Source organism: Triturus cristatus, chromosome 7, assembly GCF_964204655.1.
Source record: "Triturus cristatus chromosome 7, aTriCri1.1, whole genome shotgun sequence".
Classification (NCBI taxonomy): domain Eukaryota; kingdom Metazoa; phylum Chordata; class Amphibia; order Caudata; family Salamandridae; genus Triturus; species Triturus cristatus.
In genome coordinates, this window is record NC_140590.1 from 1777719202 (window position 1) to 1777742163 (window position 22962).

General features: G+C 46.8%; 1 protein-coding gene across 4 annotated transcripts in view; it reads left to right on the forward strand.

Moving 5' to 3' along the window:
- Positions 1-22962, forward strand: part of LOC146813086 (uncharacterized) — a 120745-nt gene that overhangs the window by 47890 nt on the left and 49893 nt on the right. For all 4 annotated transcript variants that reach the window (XR_014966954.1, XR_014966955.1, XM_085620070.1 and 1 more), the window contains exons 7-8: positions 12366-12476; positions 22621-22719. Coding sequence is in view for 2 of the 4 variants with exons in the window: in XM_085620070.1 (XP_085476196.1) it covers positions 12366-12476; positions 22621-22719 (210 nt within the window). In the remaining 2 variants the exon portion in view is untranslated. The remainder of the gene's footprint in view (positions 1-12365; positions 12477-22620; positions 22720-22962) is intronic.

Sequence of the window (22962 nt, forward strand, 5' to 3'; positions counted from 1 at the left end):
GGTCAAAGATATTGTACAATACGGTTACTGTCTAGAGTTAACCTCCACTCCACCCACAATACCACCAAGAAACCGTCCTATGTCCTCAGAGCACTTAACGCTCTTACAGCAAGAGGTGCAAAGTATGCTTCTAAAAGGCGCCATAGAGGTCGTACCCATCCACGAGCAGGGTACGGGGGTGTACTCCCTCTACTTCTTAATTCCAAAAAAGGACGGGTCACTCAGACCTATATTAGACCTGAGACCCCTGAACCAGTACATTCTTTCGGAGCACTTTCACATGCTCACTCTACAGCAAGTCCTTCCACTTCTCAAGCAGGGAGACTTCCTAGCCACGCTGGACCTGAAGGATGCGTATTTCCACATACCCATCCACCCCTCCCACAAAAAATACCTCAGGTTCACTGTTCAGGGGCGGCACTATCAATTCAAAGTCCTTCCCTTCGGCGTGACAACAGCGCCCAGGGTTTTCACAAAGTGCCTAGCTACGGTGGCAGCACATCTACGGAGGCAGCATATACACGTCTACCCCTACCTAGACGACTGGCTCGTTCAAGCAAAGTCAGCCCAGCAATGTGCCAGCCACATGTCCCGCACCATTCACCTTCTTCACAGTCTGGGATTCTCACTAAATTACCCAAAGTCCCATCTACAGCCCGCACACGTACAACAGTACCTAGGTGCGACTATAGACACTCTGGCGGCCACAGCTCAGCCAAATTTAGTGAGGATCAACAGCATACAACTGCTGATCTCCAGATTCAAACCCAATCACTCACTTCCAGCGCGAGTGTTTATGCAGTTGATAGGCATGATGGCCTCCTGCATCTTCATAGTCCCGCACGCGAGATTACATATGCGCCCACTTCAGGAGTGCCTAGCACATCAGTGGACTCAGGCTCAAGGACAATTGAAAGACCTAGTGTTGGTGAGCGGTCGGGCATACAACTCTCTGCATTGGTGGAATCCACAAAACCTTTGCAAGGGCCGACCATTCCAAGAGCCTGTCCCACAGATAGTACTGACAGCGGACGCGTCTCTCCAGGGATGGGGAGCTCATGTACTCCACTACACAGTGCAGGGACTATGGACAACACAACAAAAGAAGATGCACATCAACCTTCTGGAGCTGATGGCAATCTTCCTAGCCATGAAGGCATTCAAAGTACATCTATGCAACAAAGTCGTGTTGATCCGGACGGACAACATGACCGCAATGTACTACATACAGAAACAGGGGGGAACACACTCTCCACAGTTGTCTCATCTGGCTCAGAGCATGTGGAAGTGGGCCATTCAAAGGAACATGTTCCTCATGGCGGAACACCTCCCTGGCAAAGACAACCAGATGGCGGATCTGCTCAGCAGACACAGCCACCAGATGCACGAGTGGGAGTTACACCCATCAGTACTCCAACCGTACTTCCAGCAGTGGGGTCATCCGGAGATAGACCTGTTCGCGACAAGCGAAAACGCAAAATGCCAAAGCTTCGCCGCCAGATTCCCACATCCGCAGTCGCAGGGCAATGCGATATGGATGAACTGGTCCGGCAGATTTGCGTACGCTTTTCCCCCAGCGCCCTTGATACCGCTGGTGGCTCGCAAACTCCGACAACACTCCCTGACACTCGTCCTAGTTGCTCCCACGTGGGCGCGCCAGCCGTGGTACACCACCTTCCTCGAACTTTCCGTAGTGCCGCATCAAAGGCTGCGGATCAAACCCGCGCATTTGACGCAGAACCATGGAGAGGTTCAGCACCCAGATCCGCAACAGCTGAACCTGGCGATCTGGCTCCTGAAGTCCTAGAGTTTGGCTATCTCAACCTGCCACCTGACTGTATGGACATCATCAAGGAGGCCAGGAGACCCACTACCAGAGCCTGCTATGCAGCCAAATGGAAAAGGTTCGTCATTTATTGCGGTAATAATGACGTCAACCCGCTGGACGCATCCATTCAAAACATCATCTGTTACCTCTTACACCTATATCGATGCAATCTGGCGTACACCTCTATACGTGTCCATTTAACCGCCATATCAGCCTATCTGCAAACCAGGCAGCACCTCTCTCTATTCAGAGTGCCTGCCATCAAAGCATTCTTGGAAGGACTCAAACGAGTCATTCCACCAAGCCACCCACCGGCTCCAATGTGGAACCTCAACTTGGTCCTCACACGCCTGATGGGTCCACCCTTTGAACCTCTACACTCATGCGAGATTCAATTCCTTACCTGGAAAGTGGCCTTCCTTGTGGCTATCACTTCCCTAAGGAGAGTTAGTGAACTCCAGGCACTAACCGTTCAAGAGCCATTTATACAGGTTCACGCCAACAGGGTCGTACTACGTACCAACCCCAAATTCATGCCCAAAGTAATATCGCAGTTCCACATGAATCAGACAATTGAACTGCCCGTTTTTCTTCCAAAACCCACAAACTGTTGCAGAAAGGGCACTACATACACTAGATGTACGCAGGGCCCTCATGTACTACATCGACAGGACTAAGCCCTTCAGGAAGACAAAACAACTGTTCGTTGCCTTTGCCCCACTCCACAAAGGTAACGCCATCTCCAAAGCAGGGATAGCCAGATGGATAGTTAAGTGTATTCAAATCTGTTATCAAAAGGCAAAACGCACATTAACTATTCCACCACGAGCCCACTCAACACGTAAGTTGGGGGCTTCCATGGCCTTCCTAGGAAATATTCCCCTGCATGATATATGCAGAGCAGCCACATGGTCCACTACACACACATTTACAAAACACTATTGCGTAGATGTGCAGTCAAAACAGCAGGCAGCTGTAGGACAGGCTGTTCTCAAAACTCTTTTTCAGACCGCTGCAGCTGGCACTGGTAGCCGCCGCTAATGGGAGGTACTGCTATGTATTCTATGCACAGATATGAATTCAGCAGCCCACATGCCTCGAACTGAATATGCTACTTACCAGTATGCATCTGTTCTTGGCATGTAGGGCTGCTGACATTCATATCGCCCTCCCTCCTCCCCGGCGCCTGTCGCAGCTGCAGCTCTCAGAATTACTGCAAGCATGGTCATCACTTTCTGTATCTACTCCATCACTGCCACAATGGCGAAAAACAATCTGAGGATGGAGAGGATGCCCATGCGCACTGTAGTCCAGGGGAGGAGTCACCTATCCAAGGATACTTCGAAGACTCTTCCAGGACAACAACGTGCAAACATCCGGACCCAACACTAGGCGGCGATCTATGCACAGATATGAATGTCAGCAGCCCTACATGCCAAGAACAGATGCATACTGGTAAGTAGCATATTCAATACCTAGGTATCGGAACGTGGTGGGATACCAAGTCAACGCAATCCCATTAAAATTTATATTTGTCATAGCCATGTCCTCTTTGAAAGAGTAGGCACCCGATTTAGCCCAGTTCACTCTGAGGCCTGACGCCCCCTCAAAATTGCGGAACAACTCCGATATCGCCGGCGGTATGGCATGCAGGTCTCTTATATACAACAACAAGTCATCCGCGTATAGGGACACCGTGTGAATTCCATCACTTAAGGGGATGCCCCAATCTGCTCCACCCTCGCGAAGGAGAGCCGCTAAAGGTTCCATGGCAAGAGAAAAAAGCAACGGGGACAGCGGGCACCCCTGTCTAGTTCCGCGTCTAACCCTAAGTGTATCAGAGAGTAGCTTACCCGTTCGGACCCGAACTGTAGGACGTTGATACAACAGCTGCACCAATTGTAAATATCCGTCCCCCAATCCGTATTTGCGCAGGACCGCCGCTAGATAGGGCCATTCCAACGAATCAAAGGCCTTCTCTAGATCTAGTATCAAGCAGCCAGAGCGAGGCCAATTTGTTGTTGCATACTTTTGAATTCTAAATAGCCTGCGAATATTCAGGGAGGTGCACCTGGTTGGGACGAAACCATTTTGGTCAGCGTGTATCAGGGCCGGTATCAGCGGAGCCATCCTCTTAGCCAATTATGTGGTACTCAATATTAAAATCCGGCACCCAATAATTGCCATGAGATTGAAACACAGAATAGAAAGCAACCATGACCCACTTGTTGCGTATAATTACACGGGTTAAGGCAGGCTCCACCTCAATCCGAGCACCCATTTGCACTGGCAGATCTAATAATAATAATAATAATAATAATAAAGGAGCTTGTAAAGCGCATGGTGACGCCATCTCGGCGTGTCCCCGCGCTGTGGAGAAAAGTCAGAGCCAAGAGAAAGCAGTTTAAGAAGAAAACAGATAAGTTTTTAAAAGTTTCCTAAATAAGGGCTCTGAATCCGCTTGCCTGATATTCATGGGGAGAGAGTTCCATTCTTTGGCAGCCACAACACGAAAGGAACATCCGCCCATTCTGGCTTTCTTGACGCGGGGAATTTTAAGCAATCCAGTTCCCCCAGAGCGGAGAATTCTATTAGGCTCGTATGGAATAGCCAGATCTGTCATATAAAAGGGAGCTTTGTGTGAGATAATCCTATAGCAGATTAAAAGAGCTTTAAATAGGACTCTCTTTTTTATGGGGAGCCAGTGTAGAGTGGCTAGGGCTGGCATAGAGGCTGACCTTTTCGGAAGTCTAAGGACTAGGCGTGCTGCTGTATTTTGGAGTACTTGAAGTCTCCTGAAGTTTTTTTGTGAGGTTCCGAGCAGGAGCACATTGCCATAGTCTATCCTCGAGGTCACTAGAGCATGGGTCATAATACGCCTGGCTTCCAGAGGGAGAAGATCTAGGGTGCGGTTCAAGGTCTTCATTACCCCGAAACATTTCCCAACCACTTTATGTACATGGTTGTCATACGAGAGTCTGGGATCAACCCAGATCCCCAGATTCTTAGCTGCTTTACAGGGAGTAGGTAGCGGTCCCAAGCATGACGGCCACCACTCCTTGGTCCAGCTCGCATCCCTTCCTCCAATTACCAGAACCTCCGTTTTTGAGCCATTAAGCTTCAGGCAGTGCTGGGTCATCCAGCCTGCCAGAGCCTGCATGCAGGTTTTAAAATTGTTAGCATCAATGGAGGGTGCTTGAGACAGGGAAAGGAGGAGTTGGGTATCGTCGGCATATGAGACTAATTCAATGCCGTACGATTCAACCACTTCCGCCAAGGGGGCCATGTAGAGATTGAACAGGGTGGGGCTCAGGGCGGAGCCCTGAGGTACCCCCTGTTCTAAGGTTATGCTATTAGAGCGATGTATGCCTCTCTGAACCTGGAAGCAGCGGTTGGTGAGAAAGGCTTTAAGCCAGCCCAGCGCTTCCTGGGTGACCCCGGCTTTGTTCAGACACTGCAGCAGGATGGAATGTGCCACAGTGTCGAACGCGGCACTAAGGTCAAGCATAATCAAAGCCATAGTCTGGCCCTCATCCGCACCTGCACGTAGAGTTTCGGTCGCTCTCAGAAGGGCGGTTTCTGTGGAAAACCCAGCCCTGAACCCAGATTGAGAGCTGTGAAAGGCCTTATTCGACTCTAGATGGGCCATGAGTTGGCTGTTAGCTATTTTTTCGGCCACCTTCGCCAGATACGGTAGCAGCGAGATAGGCCGTAAGTTTTCAAGGATATCCTGACTTAAGTTGGGTTTCTTCTTTATTGGAAGTACAATGGCTTGCTTCCACTCCACAGGGAGGATGGCCGTAGAAAAGGAGAGTTGGAGAATATGTCTGAAGTGTTGTTCTAAGACTTTAAGGCTAGCTGCTAAGATCTTGGGAGGAGCAGGATCTCGAGGGGACCCTGATTTAATGCTTTTACAGATGTTAATTAAGGTATTAGTACAAGGAACAATAAAGCAGTCAAGGCATGCCTTATCATGAGTGATCTCCAAATTCTCAGTGAAAGCAGAGCCCGAGGGCAGATCCTTTGAGAAATTAGCATAGATGTTAGTAATTTTGCTAGCAAAGTATCTAGCAATATCATTACATGATTCAACAGAGTCATTCTGGGTATTGCTCTCTCTAGATACTACCGAAATTTCTTTAAAAACTTTAAAGAGCTCCTTAGAGGAGTTCTCAGCCTCTCCAATACGGGTCTTGTAATGCAGTGCTTTAGAGGAGCGAATAAGTTTATAATATCCTGCTTGCGCTATTTTATATTGAGATTTGGCTTTAGGGCAGAAGTTAATGCGCCATTCTCGTTCCAGTTTTTTACAAGCGGATTTTGCCACCTGAAGTTCCGAAGTAAACCACGGGGAGGGTTTTCTAGTTTTCCTGGTAATTACTGATCTGCGGATAGGAGCAGTATTATCTAGGGCAGTTAGGACACAGTTCTTCAGGCATGAATAGGCAGCCTCACAATCTGACCCTCCAGGAGGTCCAGCCGCAGCAAGATTGTCGATAAAGGTATCTAAGTTGAAGTTTTTCCACTTTCGACATTGGTAAATCTGCGTACTATCACTCCTGGTTTCAGGCTCGGACAGCCAAATTCGTAAGGGAATGACAAAATGGTCCGACCAAGGCACGGGTATTGGAGGAAGCGTTTCTACTCCATTCCAATTACCGAATATGGGGTCGATCAGATGACCTTGTCTGTGAGTAGGCTCTTGGTTCTTAAGAGTAAGCTGCAGGGAAAGTAATTCATCTTTTATACAGGAGGCATCCTTGTCTTGGACATCATCAAAATGAATGTTCATGTCGCCAAGTACCAGGAGTTTGGATTTCCTCAAGGCGAGATGTGCTGTCGCCTCTACTAGACTAGCTGTAAAATCAAATAGTCTACCTGGGGGTCTATATATAAGAATACCTGATAGAGAGTGTTGAGGTCCCAGTGAGATACTAAACGAAGCAGCTTCGCAGTGGTCAATAGTTAGGGGGAGTAGGGAGCACTCCAATGGGGCTCTAACAGCAATAGCTATTCCACCACCCCTACCTTCCTGCCTGTCAAGCCTGGCGAGAGAGTATCCTGGAGGCAACGCCTCTATGATGTCTGGGTCAGAATGTTCGCCAAGCCAGGTCTCAGTTAACAGCAGTATATCCAGTGCCTCATCCTCAAGTAGGTTGTAGACCTGAATGCAGTGCTTACTGAGAGATCTACAGTTAAGCAGAGCGGCTTTTATCAATTTTTTTGGGGGGACTGTTATGGAGCCCATTTCAAGAGTAAAAGGGCACATGGAACAGTTATGTGGTGATAAGGCCTGCATAGAATGTAGGCATGGTAATGTTGTAGTAGGGCGGAGATTCAACAAGGTTTGTTTATCATACCGTATGTGGAGGGGATTAGGTAGGCCAGGGTGTGTGGCCCCGCGCCCCGTCCGGCCGCGGACGGGCGCAGACGGGCTTGACTTTGGCTCGACTTCGGCGCGCTTCCGGCGCGCCCGCTGCACGCGTCCGCTGCGCGGTCGCTGTCCCACACACATTTATAGGCAGTAGGGGCCACTAGAGCGCTAACCTGGCCGCTCGAGCCGGAAGTGCTGGCTCCTCCTCACCCTCCGCATCAATCGCCCAGAATGGACGCGGCGGACCGGGGCGGGAGTTTACAAGGAAGTGGGTGTCAAGAAACAGGTAAAACACACAATGTTTTTAAAAAAAAAAAAAATCTAGTTCTGAAATCAAACCAGAGGCCATTCAGAAATAGATGGTTATTCTTATTCTCTGAAAAGAAAATCTCAAAAGAACTAGTTCAAAGACATAGCAGAAATTTGAGAAGCCCCGAAGCGGACACTCATTGAAACCTTTGAGAGTTTACTTGAATTAATCTCCTCAAATTTTACAAAGACCAAGAAACCGATATCAAGCAAAAACAATATGGTAAACTAAAATTAGTTTGAAGAATGTACCAGGAAAAAATAGGAGTTAACACAGGTCTTAAGATATCAATGAACAAGGCTAGCAGGGGAAGCAACACTGAAAGGTCTGACAAAAGTCTGTGTGAAAAGCACTTTAACCCCTTCAGTGCCCGCCCCTTTCCCCACCCTGTGCCGGCCGTTTCATTAGCGGGCGGGGTTTATGACGAGCTGGTCTCGTCATGGGCACAGCGCAACCGCGGCCCATGACGAGACCAGCTCGTCATGGGCATTGAAGAGGTTAAGCAATACAGACTCAATGGGTCCCCAGTGAGTCTAGACCTGGGATATGGAGACACAGAATGGTTGGACCACTCCACTTTACTATACAAAAGTGACAAGTTAGTGTAGTCGGAAACCTGAGAAGAAATGCAAACAGCTAGACTCTGAGAGCTCAACACTGAAGCGCCACTATTTGCCAACAGGACCCTGAAATTTACTAAACATCAGGTTGCCCATGCAATGCTTGGTCAGAACCAAATACAGCATCTTTCTCTTAATCCTCTATTGTGCCTGGATTATCCTGTGGGCTCTGGTTTCAAATGCAGTCTTCAACGCAGTCCGCAAACTTTGTGAAGTCCCATGCTCTTGGAGAACAACAAGAATTGTCCCAATCTTCAAGAAGGGCTCCTATTTAGAAAGAGGAACCTCTAAACTGATCTATATTGCTTTTAGTATGGCCAATAATGGCTCAAAAGTACCACACCCCCAATATCAATGTCATACAGCACTGTTAATCACAAAACAATATCTTTTTATTGAATTTTTCTTTGTACAAAACTATTTTATACTTTTTAAATTTGTTTTATCATTGTGCAATACTGGCCCACGTTGCCGATTTAAACAATCTCCTTAGAGTATCTTTGGATCTCTTTTATGTATGAGCGTTCGTGCGAATGAGTAGGTTCGAATGGTGAGAGAGAATTGTTGATGGTGAGTGTTTTTTTTGTATTTTTAGTAATTACATCTTGATTTGAGAATTGTCTTGGTGGCTACCCAGTTTGCATATAAGGAACAGATGAAATTATTCAAATGTTAACTTCCGATTCCAGTTTCGAAATGAAATGTGACTACTGCATATTAAAATATTTGTGACTGCATAGTAATCTGGGTAACTGCGTGTTGTAATTTATGTATTGCTAAATGTATGTGTAAATAATGTTGAACTTGTCTTTTTACGTATTGCACAATGATAAAACAAATTAAAAAAGTATAAAATAGTTTTGTACAAAGAAAAATTCAATAAAAAGATATATTTTTGTGATTAACAGTGCTGTATGACATTGATATTGGGGTTGTGGTACTTTTGAGCCATTATTGGCCATACTAACAGCAATATAGGTCAGTTTAGAGGTTCCTCTTGCTAGTTTTTTTGTTTCCCCCTCTTCTTGGACCTACAAGCAATTAGGGGGTACCTTTTTCTCTCTGTGGGCTCCTAATTAGACCCAGGTAATTATCACCGAATCTTGCTGTTGGGTGGAGCTGGGAAAATATATGGCACCTTTAACTTGATTGCATACATGACTGGGTAGAAAGGGAAAGGATCTGCATTCAGGCAGGCAGGCAGGCTTCAAAAAAGGAGTAGTACTGCAGTGTTACTCTGAAATATCTTCCACATCCTCCAATAGTCAGGTATGGAAAAAAGTAGAAGGCACCACCAATTTCCCAATCTAAGAGGGTGTTTAAAAGGGTTGCGTACTACCCCCACTATTTGTCGCTGTGCATATAAATACATGTGGGCAGCTACCTACATTTCCTGAATGAGGGCACACCGAAATTGGGCAGTGAGTGAACACCTATCCAACTTCTTCTCAACAGTGCAGCACTTTCAACACAGACAAAGCTGCAGCACTTTCAACACAGACAAAGCTTCCCATGCCTCACCTGCTAAAGGTTTATGAAATTTACAGCACCATTAAAAAAAGCTTGCCATCAATGCAAGTAAGACAATTTTATGATTATACACCAACAAAACTATTGAAGAGTACCATCCGTGCCAGTGGAACTCCACTGGAGCAAATCAATAACATTGATTATCTAGGCATACAGTGCAACCCTAAACTGAATTGGGCCCTAAAAATAGGGAAACCAATCTACTCTATTAACCAAAATGTGGGAGCTGTGCTACTCTGTAGGAACAAAATGGTAGAACTAGAATCAAATCAATTTTGGACGTTTATAGAATAAAAGCTGTAGCAATTCACTTTATGTAGTGCAGACATATGGGGCTTTAGCAAAGTAAGCAAGCTTCAAAAGATTGAACACTGCTACGAAAAATCCTGCTGTATCGGGGAACACGTAGCCCCATGGAAGGTTTATGACTCAAACTGGTATAGAGGAAATAATTCATCTAAAAACAGTGCTATTCAAGATCAGATTGTGGTTGAATTCTTCAGTGAAAACTATATCTAAAATCTTTGCTTGATAATTTTTACCCCACAGGGCTCCGCGAAAGTTGAGTGTCTGAACCATATTACAAAAATTCAAAAGCAGTAGGATGCCTTAGCCTCTGGGACAACCTCAGCCCAATGAACAAGACCAAAAATTGTGGTAGTAAAAGCAAATTACTAGAAATTGAAAACATATAACACCTATAAAATGCTATAGAAGGTAGCATATCTGTCTACCTAATGGGAAAGAACAAAAAGATCTGTGAACCCTATTTGACATCATACACCTAGAGATACGAAGAAGTTTGTATCTGTGGGCTCCTAATTAGACCCAGGTAATTATCACCGAATCTTGCTGTTGGGTGGAGCTGGGAAAATATATGGCACCTTTAACTTGATTGCATACATGACTGGGTAGAAAGGGAAAGGATCTGCATTCAGGCAGGCAGGCAGGCTTCAAAAAAGGAGTAGTACTGCAGTGTTACTCTGAAATATCTTCCACATCCTCCAATAGTCAGGTATGGAAAAAAGTAGAAGGCACCACCAATTTCCCAATCTAAGAGGGTGTTTAAAAGGGTTGCGTACTACCCCCACTATTTGTCGCTGTGCATATAAATACATGTGGGCAGCTACCTACATTTCCTGAATGAGGGCACACCGAAATTGGGCAGTGAGTGAACACCTATCCAACTTCTTCTCAACAGTGCAGCACTTTCAACACAGACAAAGCTGCAGCACTTTCAACACAGACAAAGCTTCCCATGCCTCACCTGCTAAAGGTTTATGAAATTTACAGCACCATTAAAAAAAGCTTGCCATCAATGCAAGTAAGACAATTTTATGATTATACACCAACAAAACTATTGAAGAGTACCATCCGTGCCAGTGGAACTCCACTGGAGCAAATCAATAACATTGATTATCTAGGCATACAGTGCAACCCTAAACTGAATTGGGCCCTAAAAATAGGGAAACCAATCTACTCTATTAACCAAAATGTGGGAGCTGTGCTACTCTGTAGGAACAAAATGGTAGAACTAGAATCAAATCAATTTTGGACGTTTATAGAATAAAAGCTGTAGCAATTCACTTTATGTAGTGCAGACATATGGGGCTTTAGCAAAGTAAGCAAGCTTCAAAAGATTGAACACTGCTACGAAAAATCCTGCTGTATCGGGGAACACGTAGCCCCATGGAAGGTTTATGACTCAAACTGGTATAGAGGAAATAATTCATCTAAAAACAGTGCTATTCAAGATCAGATTGTGGTTGAATTCTTCAGTGAAAACTATATCTAAAATCTTTGCTTGATAATTTTTACCCCACAGGGCTCCGCGAAAGTTGAGTGTCTGAACCATATTACAAAAATTCAAAAGCAGTAGGATGCCTTAGCCTCTGGGACAACCTCAGCCCAATGAACAAGACCAAAAATTGTGGTAGTAAAAGCAAATTACTAGAAATTGAAAACATATAACACCTATAAAATGCTATAGAAGGTAGCATATCTGTCTACCTAATGGGAAAGAACAAAAAGATCTGTGAACCCTATTTGACATCATACACCTAGAGATACGAAGAAGTTTGTACATAAAATGCAGGCTTGGAGCCTTACCTGTGCTTGCCTTCATTAGGAGATTGTCTATAAGGTTTGTAGGGTCCTGCAACTGTGCCCTTGCCGGGCCTGACATATTAGCAATTTCTTCCCTTTTTGTACAAAAACTATGTTTTGAGGAAATGGCTACTCTGCTCATTGTTTGGGCAGTATAACATTATGCTAAGAGGCAATGGCCTTTTGCAGCGGAACTGATAAGGTTGTTGTTTTCTTGCCTGTTTCATCCTACATTATATCAGCCTGGTGGCCCCCAAGACAGAATTATAGGGCCAGTCCTGATGCAATCCAATAATGTCTTCGGTAGTCATTCTAAAATGATTAATCTATGATATGCCCTCATGTTTTATGTTTTTTTTCAATTTGTAAGTATTTGTGATTGTTATGGTAATTATTGGATGACTTTTAGCTGAAACTAAAAAAAAGATTGGTTAGAGATTAGGATTAAGCTTTCACTGATGAGCAGCTTGGGCCTTTGGTGGACATATATTGAGCTTTCAAATCTTTGTTCAATGTCCCCCTTCTCCAAATAGAAGGTATGATGATTGTTATTTTACCACTGAGTCCTATCACACTTTGATTTTCTTTTTGTGACAGAACAGGCACTCATTACATCAGTCGTGTCGTTCGTCATTAAAGAAGAGGGAGAAACCATCTCTGTAGACCAACAGCATTCTGAGAGGAAAGGGAGTATCAGCAAATCGACAGGTATGTGCAGGTTTCTTATTGCGGCAATAAAAAAAACATCTGTATGACAAATAAACTGAGAGTAACATTTTCAGGCACCCGAAGACACTGAATTGTCCTCACTCGCTTGAGATTGACGCCCATACATAAATTCTAGATGATTGGATTATTTGTATAAATAATGATGTTGTTGCTGTTGTCAGTTTTCCAGAACGCAGGTTGGTTGAACAGTGCAGGAGTGGGACAAGCAAAAGTTCACAAGTGGAGTTACGTGGGTCCATAGTGCAAAGTGTGCCCAAGTAAAGGTGGTCAAGGGTGTGATGCTTACTAGAAGTGTGGGGATTAAAGGAACATGTAGGAACACATTCCCTGTAGCAATTTTGTAAAGAGAACCGTATTGCTCCAGAAAGAAATATTACAAATATACAATAGATAATGACTAGGATTTGATCAGCAATATAGTTCGAGCTAGAAGACCTAAAAGACTCATCTGTAATGTTGCTCGGTACGAAGATGTAATTAATTTCACTCATCTCAGAAGAGATCTCCATGAGCTTCAGACCTGTGTTTGAGCCATCTATGCCAAGTCCTTAAACCCCCATTACAATTGTCCTTTGGATCGGGTTAAATACACCATAGTCCATCACAGTGTATATAACCCCTGAGGGGTCAATGAAGAAAAGTGACCTCAAAAATTAGAGGGATCATCTAGAAATACCCTTGGAGTGACATTCAAAGGTGTGCAGGGCGACAGAAGGCGTGAGTATTAAAATCTACCAACGGAGAATTGTTATACAACTTGATGCGGCTGCACCAATTGTCACATGGTCGCGTAAGTATTAGACATCATGGCACTTTTTACTCCAAGTGTTTAGTCATGATAAGAATCAGTTTATTTCTGTTGACATAACTCACAATCCCCAGTGTATTATATTTATGTATGTGATATGTTTCCATAGTTTTCGCACACAATTGATCCAATTTCAAATATAGATCATTGGTAGAGTCTGAGCTATGATTTAATCTCATTTAGCACTTTGAGTAAGTGTGTGAGCTGATCAGAGTATCTGATTGACATCCCAGTCTAGAATCCTCAAGAAGCACTCCACCAATCCTGTCTTTATTTATGCCTCCTACTTTACCGCCACACATCACAGCTCTTCATCCTTCTGCTTCACCACTTGACCACATTTAAGAGTGCAGACCACAGTCGTCTCTCTGTTCACCTTGGCTGACACGCTTCTTTGGTCCCATGCAAGTCTGTCTCTCATCCGACGGATGCACTATTCCTCTGTCTCATTGTACTCCACGCCATACTCTGACACTGATCTTCCCTTGAGTTTCCCAAAGGGTTTTGTTGCAGCCCCACCAGGTTTCTGCCTTTATTCCAACTGGCTTGGATGCTGCATCAACTCTTAAGTTGTTTCCTAAAACTTATCCTCCAAAATCAATCAAATATTCTTGCACCCCCTGTCCACATATCACTGGCTGCTTCCCAGTCATCTGACTCTAGATGCACCTGTACATCCTTCCGTTAAACCGGTTCATAAGGAAAATTATTCTGTCATGGCCCTCGCAACATCCCTTCTGCATCTGTCCCTTTCCTTGCAGCTTCCCAAATTCACAGCCAAATTGCCCATCTTTACATGCTAACTATCTGCCAGGTAGGTCGTCCTGTCACATTCCTCTCTTTTCTCAATGTAAATTCTTAGTTGGTGTCGGAATTATCAGCATACATGTACAAAGTATGTGGTGATTGTTGTCCATCAACAGTGGTTACTGTTACTATAGCAGTATCAGGCATAATGAAACGTGTACATAGCATACGTTGTTAGAAAAAGGGGATGGAACAAAATGCCAGAAGCCCAGTGTATGTTCCTCTTTACCCAAATAGTTATTGGCTACCTGCTTTGTAGAGAATTTGACTACAGTTGTTATCTACTCCAGGGCGCTATCCTGCCATTTACTCGGGCCCTGGCCAAGTGCATCACTGTTGCCACACCTGGCTGCAGCTTACTTATTTAAAGCAGAAACACATTCTAGGTAATTACCTCAAAGCCACTGGCTCTTTGTGGAAAAATAAGGTCTACCCAAAGTCATACAACCTTCATCATATCCCAACACTGCCCATCAAAATTCTATCTTTAGGAGAAGTGATCTCTGGCTACACTCCTTATCCCTCTTTAATGCTAAGAAGCTATCCACCACCACCTCACCCTCTCATGCTACGAAGCCATCAACCACCACCACCACCTCACCCTCTCATGCTACAAAGCCATCAATCACCACCACCTCACCCTCTCATGCTTCAAAGACATCAACAACCACCACCTCACCCCCTAATGCTACGAAGCCATCAACCACCACCACCTCACCCTCTCATGCTACGAAGCCATCAACCACCACCACCTCACCCTCATGCTACGAAGCCATCAATCACCGCCACCTCACCCTCTCATGCTACGGAGCCATCAACTACCACCACCTCACTCTCTCATGCTACAAAGCCATCAACCACCACCACCACCTCACCCTCTCATGCTACAAAGCCATCGACCACCACCACCTCACCCTCTCATGCTATGAAGCCATCAACCACCACCACCTCACTCTCTCATGCTACGAAGCCATCGACCACCACCACCACCTCACCCTCTCATGCTACGAAGCCATCGACCACCACCACCTCACCCTCCCATGTCACAAACCTATCCACCACCACCTTTTACATTTCACCTCACCAGCCTCTGGCTGCCTTGCGCCCCATCTCCAGTGCTAACGGGTCTCACTACACTGAGTGGCGGGTTTTTTTTTTTTTTTAAAAACCTTTATTTGTGCATATTAAAAGAACAAATACGGGCCTACAACCATCAGGCCGGCCACAATACGGTTAAGCACTGAGACAAACATTACATCCCCTGTGCATCAATGGTCAAGATTAGCAACGATTCAGGAGTTATACACTGGAGAGATCCTTGACACCAGGGGAAGGAGAAGTGAAGGTTAATTTTAAGGTTTTCAAAGTAATTTTATCGAGGAAAAAGTCAGTAGAGGATAGAACCAAGGAGATTCGAGTCCGCAAGATGGCTTCACTCCACGGGAGAGCAGCAGCATCATTAAAACGACCATAGAAAATCTCAGACAGTGGGGCGATGCAGTTAGATAACAGGATAATCACATGAGTAAATACGCACCCCTTCAAAGCCGCCCCCACTCAATCCACCCCACACCCGGACCCCGAATCGAAACAAGTATAGCGCAGAGACATAGAAGAAAGAGGCCCATAGAACTAAAAGAAACAGTAAATTACCCCCCCACCCTACACCAATGCGGAGGCTACGGCCTGCCCCCCCCCAGCATAGTGCCTGTCGCCCAGTGAACCCGAAATATAGACAAGAGAGAAAGTAGGAATAGAGTAAAGAAAATAAGAAAACAAAAAAGAAAGAAAGCGGGGAGGAGCCCACGTAACCTCAGAGCGCCCGAAACCACCGGCCAGCCACGCCTCCACACACTGAAACCCCACTACACCCAAAGGCGGTCGTGTGAAGATAACGTGTCACAACAATTTAAATGAAGGCAGACAGATCGCGACGAGTGCGCACAACATATGCAAACAGTTCCAGTCCCAGTCCAGCCCGTCCGTGAAACCATGGTGATATAAATCAATCTAGCCCTGGCCCGATCGCGGGCTTAAGATTAGACCAGCCCCCTCATGAAGGCCCCGCATCCCGTGCAGACAAAGACAATATGGCCGCTTGGAAGAAGATGGAGAAGTAGAGTCACAAAATGGCCGCCGATCATCTATTGAGGTCCCCTTGCACACCATATAAAATCCAGACCTGGCCTGTAAAGTACAGGAGTTCCACATAAAAGAAGGCGTAGGCCACCGTGAACGGTTCCTCGAGGACGTCAGGTGTAGCTCAGCTGGATACTCCTGCGGACGCGGTGAGGCAGGCAACAACAAAGCAGGCAGCAATGAACGGGGAAACAAAGTATCCGCAATTGAGCAGGAGAGCGATTGATCCTGGGTGCCGGGAAAGCCAGATGCAGACACCAGTGTAGCACAGTTATACACAGTCGTTGCGTCCCCGCAAGAGGACCAAAGCACTGGCAGACCCACGTCTTGTTGATCACAAACGGGGCGCTCACGACCCGCAGCCGACAGTATGGAGTCGAACCGCTCACTCAGCGTTTGCAAGCCAACACACAATTGCAGACGAAAGTCCCGCAGGGCAGCCAGAACGGAGCCGCATGTCAGCGGAAGCTGCGCCCCCACATCGGCAGCAATCCGGGACGGCACTGGGGAGCTGGAGTCTGGTAGAGGGAGGGCGAAGCGGGCAGCGGGCGAGACCGGAGCATCACCCCCCAGCAGCGAGCAGGCAATCAACGCCATGTTTTACCGCTGAACGGTACCGTGGCCAGAGGGGGGTCGTGACAAGGAGGCAATTCTCCTCAGGTCTGCGCCGCAACAGGTGAAAGCCAACAGTCGCTTCCCTTCCCTCGGGCTCTCTTTGCAGCCGACTAGGCAATAGAAGAAGGGGGTCTGCAGCCTTCCACAGCGCGGTCCACAGAGCGGGGCAGGAGACCCGCCACACCGGGGCCTACCCTCTAGCTCCAGCCCGTCAGGTGCAGGGTGCAGGAGGTGTCCGGGCGTCTCTCCCCCGGCTCTTCTGGGGACAGTCCGTGGTGTGAGGCGGGATCGGGACCGCGGGGCTCAGGTTTGCACCAGCGGGTCCGGTGACTGCGGAGCTTCCAGGGGGCCGGCCGAGGCCACAATAGAGCAGGGGTCCAGTGCGGAGAACAAAGGCACCAAGAACTCCGGCATCCGGGCGGGCTAAGACTCCGGGAAAGCGGCGGCGCGGTCAGCGCGTCGTCGCACACGGTGCACCTCGAAAATCGGCGAGGATAGGAATCAGGATGATAGTCCGAGGCCAAGGGCCGACGGAGCCGGGCGCTCAAGCGTCTGCTCCGGTCGCCATCTTGGCTCCTCCCCGAGTGGCGGATTTTTAAAGCTTAAATATCCTGCTCATCGGTGCTCCTTTAACATGTCTGCAATCTTAGTGCAATGGATATCGGTACGTTGGGTATTCTGGGGACTTCATCCTCCTGGTGCAGCTGGCCTGTGGTGTACGGTGCCTGGAAACCTGTATGGCTAGATAAATGCATGCCTGTGGGTGTGTAAATTGATCATTGGATAGTATGGGAATATCAGTCGGAACATGCTTGGATGGCAAAATGTATACGTGTATGGAGGGGTGGTTATGTGTGAGCGAGTGAGTGGGTAAGCAGATTGAGTGTGAATGCTTAAGCATGGGTGGATGGATAGCCCATCCATTCCCTCATCCATCCTTCCACTCAGTCTTCAAATTGCCCATTCATACGTTTGTGCAGTCACACCCCCATTTGTTCATCCATTCATCCAATCATGAATTTAGTCTTTCACCCTCTCATCATTCAGTCCATGGACTCGCACAGCCAACTGTTTATCCTTTCTCACATTCATCCATTTACCTATCTACACTACTGCTCCCACAAAATAGCCAATCAATCAAGAAGCATTTTTATTTACAAAACATTTAGACCTATTGGTGATGTCAATGCATGTTTTATTAGCAGTGTGTATTTCCGTTTTTCAGAGTTTGTGCCTTACGTCAGTGTTACATTTTAAGGGTTTGGGAACCTGGACGTTACCACATTTTGTGGTCTCCTTTTGCGACACTTCATAGTACCAAGAGTGTAGAAAAGACACATCTCCTTGAGCCCTTTCCCTGTGTGTATTCAGAGATTGCGAATAAGGACTACAGTTTGCAAGAGCTCTTCAACATAGAAATGCTACAGCTTGTCAAGGTTCCACATACATATTTAGGCAGATTGAAATTCAGCATTAGAGAAAACAGTAAAATTATAGAAAGTTTGGTTTAAAAAAAAAAGAAAAATGTAACTAAGCAAGTTGTGTGGTATGTTCCGTCTTTTTCGGGCACAAATGAGGTTAACTACATGCATTCTTTTAAAATTAGAAATGTTTGTTAGGGTCATTGTAGGAGAGTAGGGTCTGCTATCCTATGGTCACCCCAAATTTTTGCTTTTTGCTTCACTGGTTTTTGACATATTGAGGCTGTGGGCCTGCCAATCAGACCCCCAGCCTGCTGTTCTCTCTACTAAATTAAAACTATGCACCTTAGGTGCATAACCAATTGGAAGTGGATCACCCTGTCAGCCCCTGTACCAGTGTACACTAGATACCCAGGGCATTGGTGTACCCAAGGCCTGCCCGGGGCTGAAGCATGTATTATGCCACCCCAGGCTTGGCCTAGCAAATCTGACACAACTGGCTGATCACTCAGCTGGGGTAAGTTAGTGTAACCACCTCTTACTTAGGTGTAGTATACCTATACCTAACCTTAAATGGGACACCTGGTAACCTATAAGTCACTCCTATGGCAGGCCTTAACAATCCTGAAGGCAGAGTGCTTGGTTCCATGTGAGATGGTGCTCTGGCATGAGCTGAGCCTGTCTGCAGTGGTCGGAACAACTTCCTTCTACTGTTTCCAGATATCGTCATACCATATACTCTTAAGTGCATTATGAACCTCGCGGTTAAATGCTATCTTTGGTTTGGCTTTATCAAAACATGTCGAGTAAGGTGTCATACGAATTGGAATACTAACCCCTCGCCAATTCTGGCGACGGGGTTAGCATTCCACCCTTCTAGAGGGACACGACATGTACAGTACCTGAAACCCGGGTAAAATCAGACATAGCCTCAGCTCCACAAAATGGATGCTGCCACCACAGACACAAGTCTGCCCTCCTGCTGCTGGGAGTTCTTCCAGCTTGGGAGGTGTGGACAAAGGGTTTCCTGCCAGGGGAGGTGCGTGCACCACCCCAGACAGGATTTTGTGTATTGGTCAGGTAGGGCTGAATAGAATCAGACATGCCTGAGGCTCACAAGGAGCCTCGGTGCATATGCCAGTTCAAACCGGTCCTGGGGCACACCAGTCCCGGGCCTGGGGCGAGCTGGACAAAGGATTGGGGGTGTAACCACCCCCCTTCCTGGTCCCACCCTTAGGGAGGGACCTAGCAGGTAGTCCGGCCCCTAGAATCCGCTTAAAGGTAGGAGCTGTGTCCTAAGACTTCAGACATCCTGGAATCAACTTGAAACTAAGAAGAAGACGGGAACTTCGACGCTCTGCCGCACAGAGGACTGAAGCCAATCTCCCCTGTGGTCAGGGAGTGACCACCTTGCTAACGCAAGCACCATCCAGCGAATCAACGTCTGCTTTGCCGCCGCCTCCCGCCGGAGCCCGAGCCCAGAGACTGACAAGACCTGGACCTCCAGACCTCTCACCGCCCGATCCACAGTCCCTGAAAAGAGGAGACCCGTGGAGGCACCGAGACACGTGGAGCCAGCCATCTTGAAACGACTACGACAAGCTGACAAGTGCAACAACCGAGGCTCCCTCCAAGTTGTGCTTTGGGATCTGAGAAGCCCAACCTCCGAGCAGCATTTGCACCAAAGGTGAGCCCTCCAGCACCTCCACGATCTGCGTGGGGCCCTTCTGCATTTTGCCACTCGACGCGCCTAACCGGTTGCTGGCCCGCTGGCTAGTGGCCATCTTGGCGACGAACTACAAGAAATACACCGCTGGTCTGGTTGCTCCAGACTGGCCCTTGCTCCCCTCCAAAGGAGCAGTCCCTCTGACCTTGCTGGTTAGAACCATCAGCTTATTTCCTTTCCTACAACAATTGCTTTTGCCAAGGCTTGTTTGCTTCGATCAAGTCGCCGACACCGCCGACAGCGAGAGCCTGCGTGGGACAGCTCGTGACTCGACTCCTGGACGTCGTCGACCTTCAGGGACCACGTGGCTGCAGAGACAAGCTACACCTTTCTTCCTGTTTGCACCCGACATCGCCTGGTACCCACCTGGTGCCACGCTGGTCACTGGCTAGTGACTGTGAACACTGTCCCCTCTGCTTTCAGGTCTTCAACATCTCCGATCCACCCTTGGATCCACTGCATCTCTTCCCGACCGACCGCCTGCAGCACTTTTGTCTTCAGGCCCCACGGAACAGATAGAAGAAACCCGACGCACTTCGAGGCCTATGCACCCGCTTCCTGTGGGTGAGGTAAAGCTGGCACTCCGGTGCCCAAGTGTAGTATTACATCTCTAGTGCTTGTGTTCCAAATCTTAAGTTCCTAGGTCATCCGGAAGATTCCTTTTGCAGTAACTTTGTACTTTTTACGCACCCATTGAAACCTATGGGAGCCCACGTGTGACTATTTGCTCTACACACGCGACCCGTGGACCTCCTGGTCCCTAACTGAAGTTAGCTCCGTGTAGGCCCAGCGATTCTAGAGGCCCTAGGCCTTTTCCCTTTTCTGTTCGTGGTACTTATACCACTATTTTAGTATATGGTTCGAGTGGCCACCAGGGCCTATCCATATAAAGTGCAACTGTGTATTCTGTGATAATCTTGTTTGACGATTTGTGCTCCTGTGCTCATAAAGAGACTAGGGGTTACTTTGAGAAATAAATACATATATATTTTGAATATATATCTGTGTGGTGTCCTTTCATTGGTATAAAAGGGGGTTACTATTGGTAAAACAGCCTGCTTAACACGCTTCACGAGTTTAGCCTCAAAGACTGCTTAGCCTACGCTCCCACTAGGGCAGCTAGTCCGAAAAGGTTGACTTACAACCACACCATAAGGGTTGCTTGGCATGGGTACAAGGTGGTCACTTTAACTAGTGAACATCATATACCAGGCCAACTTCTCACAGTCATCATCGATGTCATAGTCTCTGACCTTACAGAACAAATTATCCCCAAGGTCTCCAAAATCATATATATTCAAGCCATACCATAATGTCATACATGGCACATACACACTCCTTTATGCCGTGCTGTGAATTCTCGCCATGAAACAGGCATTTTGAAATGTTGCTTTTTCGTGAAGAATGCATAAGAAACCATTCCTAAGGTGCAAAGTCTGCAGTACTGAAATATTTAAGCAGTTCCTCTTCAAAACTGCCTAAAAGATCCAAGTTATATGACCGAAATATTTGAAAATTGTAATATAAAAATGCCTTGTTTATTACTACATTTTGTTTTTTAATTCTTGGGAGGAGAATTATTTGGGCGCCACAGAGGCATCAAGCTCCCTATATATGCAACAATCACCTGCTCTTCGCGGTATGCCCTGTCCTGAAGAAAACAAAATACAGGTTCTCTTTCCGGGCAAAGTTAAGGAAATATTAAATTATTAAGATTTAATCGCTCTTTTTATGACTGGTTTAGCTCAAAAGCCAGGCTACCAGAACTGCCAGGTACACTGTGGTCCTGGGATTACTCTTTTCATAAGTTATTAGAACCCACAGGGTTCACCTGTCTGCCTGGCAGAGTATCTTCTCTGTTTTGGTAAGTTAATTCGGGCAACTCCCCACTGACTGGCTACGACATGTATGCCTCATCCCTGGCCACAAGGACTGCTCAGTGGAAATATGTTCATGTCAGCCCACACACCCATTAAAACTGCCCGGTGTGTGGGGGCAGAGTGCACTGTATGTGCCCCTGTGCAGGGTGTATCTTACGCTGCTGGTGTCCCATGTGGTACCTGCTCCTATAGCCGTGGGTAGTTTGAGAAAGGGAAGCTTGCTCTTTTGTTGTATCTGCTGTTCCATGTGTATGTGTGCGCAAGGGAGGCTTGCATCTTTGTATACTGAGCTCCCTCTTGAAGCATACTGCGTCCACCCCTCCTTCTATCTTGGACCCTGTACTCACTCCCACCAGGAGTGCCATTTGTAAAGTGGTGTTCACCAACCCTCACCAACACACACAACGTATCTATTACAAAGCTACCCACAGTTCACGTTTCCTAAAGTAAGAAAGCGTGAGAGGAGTCATATCGGACAAGTGCAACACATGCAGGGCAGTGCAGGATTGCGTGTGTGGGAAATAAACATGCCACTGCGGACCCTGCCCCACCTCTTCTTTGTATCACTCAAGCTTGCACACAGCTTTGTACCACAGCCAGGAGGACTGGTGCTGCTGCCTTCATGCTCTGACTGCAGCACCGCCTTTCATATCTGCCTCACAACCTTTCTGATGGTGTCTCACTCTTGTGAGGTCTAATCGTGTCTCCAATGTTTTCCTTTTAACAGTTGGCCCAGACGTCGATTCTCCTTTTTCTCCACACCTTAAACCAGCAGAAAATGCAAGTTTGAAGGAGCTGCCTGAATTATGCAATGTAAACATCTCAGGTATGTAAGAGCCATAGGGTGGGTACTCTGGAGTCTATGGAGAACAGGGGGAGTCTGAGTTTCCTCATTCCAGTGCCTGTGTTATCTCTCCTGCTAAACCTTTGCTTGCCAAGAAGAGGTATTATTTTCAGGTTTCAAAACTATTAATTAGCCTAGAATGAAACTCTGCCAGTAATGACATCCTGTTCCAGTCACGGGCACTCACAGGTCTTCCATTACAGGCATGCTCGTACAAGTTAGATA